Here is a 7,500-nt window from a genome sequence, read left to right as displayed (position 1 = left end):
AATATATTTTAATTTAAAATACAAAATGAGATACCGTACATGTTTTCATGAAATACTATGACGTAATAATGCCGCCTTCTGTACATAATGCAATGACATTGTTACTGTAATCATGTCAGCTTTTTGAGTGAGTAAAACAAAATTGGACAGTACTACAATAAGGGTTAATGCCAGCTTCATTCACAGTATTGTCCATTTATTGATATGATTTAAGGATATGACTTTGGACGGTGATTTCGTTACTCTCTTAGAGAACTGAGGTAGAACAGAGAACACCTGATCTATGCTAAAGAAAAACCTAGTGATGTATGTAGTGGCTGTTAAAAGTGGTTAGTCTCTGGTCGCTGTGTTCTCTTCATGACATCTCCACTTAGTGCCTATGGCCACAGTGATGAAAAAATATAGTAATGGTTTAATCTCTTGAGATCCATTCATGAAGATACCTCGTGACATCGAGGGAATCTTCACCCTACTGTACGTCTTGATGTGTTATCCCTAAACTTCTTTAAGACAAGTTCGATCCAAAAGCGATGAGGCTGGACTTGAGTGTAGGCAATAGGGATGGGGAGGCGAGCATTGGCTACGCCCGCAACTCCCACCAACTGCACTCTCCCTGTGGTTGCACTCTCTCGCAGCACCACCGATTTCCCGACCTGTAAAAGTACGATTTGGTTTTTGAAGATGGTGGGTCGTCTCTTTTAGTGGTGGTGATGTTTGGCGACACTTGAGAGACTTGTTGGTTGTAAGAATACGGTAAGATGTTCAGATTCAGAAATGGATATAATCGGTGTATGGACACACACGAACACACACACACACACACACACACACACACACACACACACACACACACACACACACACACACACACACACACACACACACACACACACACACACACACACGAACTGTAATTTACATTCGCACACCCTCCCCCTCCAAAAAAAACCTAATAAATAGATAAAAAAAAAGAAAAGAAAAAAAAAGAAAAAAGAAAGAAAGAAAGAAAGAAAAAAAAAATATATATAAATAAAAATACAAACCTCTTCATACAACTTGTTCACGCAGACATGATTCTCTGTAATAACCGAAAACAAATTGGATATCTGGTTAGGGAATCTCGCGTTGTAAGCTTTGATCAGGCTCTGACAGCCAGCGGGCCCGAAAGTAGAGGAATTTCTCTGAACGTTGAAGGTCGCTATTCGTCCCAGAGAAGCTGTGAGGGAAAGAGACGAGGTTAGTATGTAATAATGAAACAAAGCAATGAATGTGCTTGACGAAGAGACATGGTGAGTTGCGTGGGGTTTACGTTGACGGAGAGTGGGTAAAGGGGAATGGAGGGAAGGTGAAGAAGTAGGGAAGAATGGAGGGAGGTAGGGAAAGATGGAAAGGGAGGGGGATGGGGGAGAGGGTAAGGTAAGGAGGGAGGGAAAGAGAGGGGAATGGTGGGAGGTAGAGAGAGAGAGAGAGAGAGAGAGAGAGAGAGAGAGAGAGAGAGAGAGAGAGAGAGAGAGAGAGAGAGAGAGAGAGAGAGAGAGAGAGAGAGAGAGAGAGAGAGAGAGAGAGAGAGAGAGAAAGAAAGAGAAATCTTAAGGAAGGGAGAGAGATAGAAAAAATGGATATAGTGAAAAGGAAACACTTTCTTAAAAGCATTGTTAACTAATAAACAGGATTATGACGATGATAATAAAAATCAAGGCAATAGTAGTCTTCATCTAGAGTCATATGAAGACTTGCGATAAAACCTGTAACAAGAATATCAGTGATAATAAACTGACAATAAATGATAATATACTAAATAACAGTCAAATAATGCAAAACCCTTAACATGGCAACACTACAGGAAAAAAACTAAATGACAACCCAAATAATTTTGTAATCCATAGTATGGATTTTCATTTATTCCCCGGAAACAAAAGACGTAATGTGTGATACATTGACGGAGAGAAATAATAAAGCAAACCCACATCATACAATATTTTAACAGGCCAGGGGCGCACGTTCAAATTCTCTTTGGGGAAGGGGGGGGGCGGGGAGTATTTTATAACCGACTACGAAGAGACAGCCATGTTTTGGACCAACTAATTGCATAACATTTTCGTGATGTTCAAAACCATTAGGGAACGAAAGAGCTCGTACTCAGCAGTACAAACTTTTTCATTTGAACTTGAACTCCACGCGGCGTCGAACCTTTAAATCTTAATAAAGGGAAGGGATTGCTCTAACGCGTAGCAACATGGCGCATCACAAGCGACTTTTTAAACTCCATTTTTTTTTCACTTAGATTCATAGGCTTTCCCTCTTAGATACCGAAACATTTCAAATTTTCGTATTCAAATTGTAGATTTGTTGTTAATCAAAACAACATCGGCGAATTGCCATGGACAGACTCTTCTCCAACTGTATTTAAAAAAAAGGGGGGGGGGCGACTGAAAAAAAGAGGGGGGGTCCCTACCACAAGGACTCTAATGTGCGCCCCTGTAACATACTCATGCACAAGCAGCTCATTCCCCATTATCAACTAAAACTGAAACTTTACACGCACTATCACTAAAACTATAAACCCACAGAAACCGAAACTTTATACTCACTGTCACTTATATCATTAAAGCCGACTATGGTGCTGGGTTCTTGTCTCTCGCGCTCCGGTTTGTCGAATATACCGGGCAGGCAAACCGGTTGGATGTATTCTGTGAAATAAATGAATAAATACACAAATAGATAAATAGATAGGTAGATAGGATAGATCAGGAGATAAGTTAGGTAGAAAGAAATAGATAGGTAATTAGATAGACAGAAAGTCAAACCGGTTGGATGTATTCTGTGAAATAAATGAATAAATACACAAATAGATAAATAGATAGGTAGATAGGATAGATCAGGAGATAAGTTAGGTAGAAAGAAATAGATAGGTAAATAGATAGACAGATAGTCAAACCGGTTGGATGTATTCTGTGAAATAAATGAATAAATACACAAATAGATAAATAGATAGGTAGATAGGATAGATCAGGAGATGAGTTAGGTAGAAAGAAATAGATAGGTAAATAGATAGACAGATAGTCAAACCGGTTGGATGTATTCTGTGAAATAAATTAATTAATAAATACAAAAATAGATAGATGCATACATAGGCAGATAGATCAGGAGATCGACTGATGAATAGATAGATAGAAGAATTTTGATAATTTTTGGTGATCTTTATAACCTTACGGAATGAAAGAGGTCGTACTCTACAGAACAAATAGATATATAGATAGATAGATAAGTAGACAGCTTAAGGCAAACCGGTTGGGTATGTTCTATAAAATAAAGACATTAATTAATAAACAAATAGATAGACAGACACATAGATATAGAACAGATAATTAAAACTTTAATTCCAGCCAGATGTTCATATCAATTCAGTTTGTGTCTTTTTAGGATAAACTTATATAAGTTGATACGAGTCTCCTAATATCAATTATATTTTTTGAAAGACAACTAAGCAAAAAGAACAGTAACCAGGCAATGATGATAATGATAATAATATTGATTAACAAAAACTAATAATAACAATAACAACAATAATAATAATAACAGCAACAACAATAATAATAATAACAACAATAACAACACAATAATAGCGGCTACAATAATAATTGTATAAAAATAATAATAAACTTAAAAAAGACTTGTCCATTAACTTCATCTTCTCTCATTTCTCTACTCAATTATTATACCTCATAAATCTTCCTGAATTTATTACCTTCACCAGTCCTAATAAACCCCTAAAATCTAGTAAATTTCTAGTTTTATATAAAACAAACAAACAAACAAACGAAAACACATATTACCTATCCTGAAATATGTTCATAATCTACCCAAAATATCTACTCATAACATTCATAAATCTACTCTTCGTCTACCCCAAAATATGTAAGCTACTTATCTACCTCCAGATGCTAATCAGACTGGAACTTTTAAAACCGGGGGGAGGGGGGGGGGAGGAGGCAAATGTTCACCCCCTCAATGAGTTCCTCCTCATATATAATCTACCTCATCTTTTCCCACAGATAGGGAACAGTACCTGGTCAAATCACATGCAAAGACGAACTCACATACAAAAAGGGGCTCATAACTTTCCACGCAGGATCAACCAAGCATTCCCTACCGTTAAACTCCACAGGAAAGGCCAGTTCGAGGAGCCCCACGTTATAACCGCTGAGCAGGTCCTCCTTTCCTTTCACCATGGGATGAATCCTACGCCCGACCACGTAGTTCTGGATGGCGTTGGGGTCCGGTACACGGCGACTCACGTTGAACTGCACGAGGTTTCTGGAAAGGAAATGGATGAGTTAAGCTTCGTTATTTCCTTCCACGTTTTCCAATAAGGGAAATGTGTGGGATAACTGGCCTCTGAGGGGGGAAACGTATTTGAATTTCGTTTTTTTTGTCTGATGAGGAACTGGAGAAGAGTTCGAAACGTCACGCTTATTCTCAATTCTCATTGTGGCTAGTTTCATTTTCATTTTTTGTGTTCACGTGATTGCGTTTGTGCTTGTGTTGAATTATTTGTTATTTGTCTCGACATTTTCCTATAAGCAGAGGGGTGGGGAGGGAGTTCTGACCTCCGAGGGGAATTTTGCGTTAATTCTTATTTTTATGCCTTCTTATTTTCCAGTAAACAGAGGGGTGGTTGAGGGATTTCTGGCTTCTGAGGGGAAAACGCATTGGAATTTTGCTTTTGTTATTTGCCTTAACTTTTTCCAGAAAGCAGAGAGATGGGGTTTTCTAGCTATTAAAGGTTGTATGTAATTGAGGTTTGCTTTGTTATTAGCCGTGTTTTGGATTCATATTTTGGAAGGGTTAAAGAATAACATTTTTCACCTGTAGACAGGCCTATATTGCGCAAGCGGTGTATCTCCCTACCATTTTCCACCTTCCGACAGGCCTATATTACGCAATGGTGTATCTCCCTACCATTTTCCACCTCTCGACAGGCCTATATTACACAAGTGACGTATCTTCACCTTTCAATAGGCCTATATTACACAAGTGACGTATCCCCCTACCATTTTCCACCTTTAGACAGGCCTATATCACACAAGTGACGTATCTTCACCTTTCAATAGGCCTATATCACACAAGTGACGTATCCCCCTACCATTTTCCACCTTTAGACAGGCCTATATCACACAAGTGACGTATCTTCACCTTTCAATAGGCCTATATTACACAAGTGACGTATCCCCCTACCATTTTCCACCTTCCAACAAGCCTATATTAAGCAATGGTATATCCCCCTACCATTTTCCAATTTTCAACAAGCCTATCTTCACCTTTCAATAGGCCTATATTCCACAAGTGACGTATCCCCCTACCATTTTCCACCTTTAGACAGGCCTATATCACACAAGTGACGTATCTTCACCTTTCAATAGGCCTATATCACACAAGTGACGTATCTTCACCTTTCAATAGGCCTATATTACACAAGTGACGTATCCCCCTTACATGTTGGGCGAGGCCACACAGTCGGCGTCCGTGAGGATATGGAAGCGGCTTATAACGGCCCCAGTGCACCGGTAGTGGAACCGCCCGTCTTCACTCGATCCGAGGGCGGCGATCCACGGCATGGGCGGGCCTTCCAACGGCTCGTCTGGGTTCTGGGGATTCTGGAAAGGGGCGGGGAGTTAGTTAGTTAGTTAGTTATGCTGCTCCGGTATGCCTGGTATAACTTTTTTTTTAGTCTAACATTGAAGAGGAAGGAACAAATCATGATAAATTAATTAAAGTCAAGAAATCTCGTACATGGGACACTTCGAGGTATATGATTTTGCCTCTTCCTTATTCTAATAAAAAAAAGGGAAGGAGCAACGGATGATAAATGAATGAATATAATCGAGCTTGGGAATATAATTAGATAATTACCTCTCCTTTATTCTAATACTAAAAATAAAATTAAACCTAAAAACTAAATAAAACAACCCAAAAATGAAAAACAAGTAAAAACAACACAAAAACGAAAACTAAATAAAAACAACACAAAAAATGAAAAATAAATACAAAAATGCTGAAAATAAAATCATTAAAAGGGAAGCACCAACAACAACCAATAACCGAACGGAAATCCACAAATCTCAAAACCTCAGACCTTCGACCTTCGACCTTCGAGCACAAGAGCTTACCCTCCCGCAGTCGAAGGGAAGCACGGTCTCGACGCCGCTGGCAGCCAGGAGGACCCTCACCCTCTCCTCGAAGGCGTCAGCCATGGCCCCCTCACTGCCAGACAGCCTCGTCGTGACCTGTGGCTGTTCCTGTTGCTGTCGGGTCTCCTTCACGTCCTTCATGACATCCTGCAACCCGCTCATGAGAGGGTCCTTCGGGTCCTCCATTTCCACGACGTGCATCATGTCTTCGATGGTCTGGTCGGGAGAGATTGATAGAGATCGATTTAGTTTTAATTCCGTTTTGTGACAGTGGATGTTCTTTTGCTGTGACATACTGTCTGTTTTATTTTGCCCAAATCTCCCCCTGCGCCAACTCAACACAGAGGGGGGAGGGAGTGAGATGGGGGAGGGGGGAGGTCTTGAATAATCGGTTTTGTTTCCAGATATGCTTCCTCTCTCCCTCTCTCCCTCCCTCCCTCCCTCTCTCTCTCTCTCTCTCTCTTTCACTCCCTCTCTCTCTCTCTCTCTCTCCCTCCCTCTCTCTCTCTTATCATATGTCTGTGTACACACACACATACAGATACGCATACACGCACGCACGCACGCACGCACACACACACACACACACACACACACACACACACACACACACACACACACACACACACACACACACACACACACACCGCGATTCCATTTCTTTGCCAGATCTATCACGTATTGAGATATATAATAATCTTTCGGGCTGATTCTATAAATCAAGACCCTTAATATCCTTTAGGAAATGAGATTATGAAAGAGATTGGCAGCATAATCCCGAATTCCTTTTAAGCCTTCGATTCTCTCTCTGAACGCCAACAGAAACGTGATAAAAACATGTATAATTTTCTTTCACATTTCCTAATAAGCTGACGAGAGAGAAAAAAAAACTGAACTCTTGCTTATTGAAATCTGCAAAATTATCTGATGAAAATCCCTCAAAACGTGTTAAAAAATTTCCAGGTCTTTCACATTCTTTCAACACTTTGTTTCGACGAAAATCATCCTTGAAAAAGAAATGAAAAAGAAGAGAAAACACGAAAAAAGAGAAAAAAAAAGAAAACCAGAAAAGAAAGAAAGGAAGAAAAAACAGAATAATTAAACCTGGTCTTAATTCATACAAATTCTAAGAAAGGATAACAAGAGTACAAGAAAAATATCACTACAAGTTTTTGCGATACACAGACCAGAAAAAAAACTTGATCCTTCATAGGGTTAAAAAATTGAAGAAAAAAAACTTCCATGTATAATTTGTAAAAGAAAAAAAAAAGAAAGAAAGAAAGAAAAAAGAAAAAATGAAATACCTCTC

At 39.4% G+C, this 7,500-nt stretch overlaps 1 protein-coding gene across 1 annotated transcript in view; it reads right to left on the bottom strand.

Annotated features, from left to right (window-relative positions):
* The window catches only part of LOC113809202 (clotting factor G beta subunit), an 18,483-nt gene that overhangs the window by 70 nt on the left and 10,913 nt on the right, over positions 1 to 7,500 (bottom strand). Inside the window, exons 4-9 of the mRNA XM_070123180.1 lie at positions 6,171 to 6,407; positions 5,497 to 5,657; positions 4,154 to 4,317; positions 2,592 to 2,690; positions 1,044 to 1,216; positions 1 to 653 (exon numbers count right to left, since the gene is read on the bottom strand). The exon at positions 1 to 653 is cut by the window's left edge and continues 70 nt beyond it. Coding sequence (XP_069979281.1) covers positions 465 to 653; positions 1,044 to 1,216; positions 2,592 to 2,690; positions 4,154 to 4,317; positions 5,497 to 5,657; positions 6,171 to 6,407 — 1,023 coding nt within the window. The 3' untranslated portion in view covers positions 1 to 464. The remainder of the gene's footprint in view (positions 654 to 1,043; positions 1,217 to 2,591; positions 2,691 to 4,153; positions 4,318 to 5,496; positions 5,658 to 6,170; positions 6,408 to 7,500) is intronic.

This window comes from Penaeus vannamei, chromosome 6, assembly GCF_042767895.1.
Source record: "Penaeus vannamei isolate JL-2024 chromosome 6, ASM4276789v1, whole genome shotgun sequence".
Lineage (NCBI taxonomy): Eukaryota > Metazoa > Arthropoda > Malacostraca > Decapoda > Penaeidae > Penaeus > Penaeus vannamei.
This window is presented reverse-complemented; position numbering and strand designations above follow the sequence as displayed.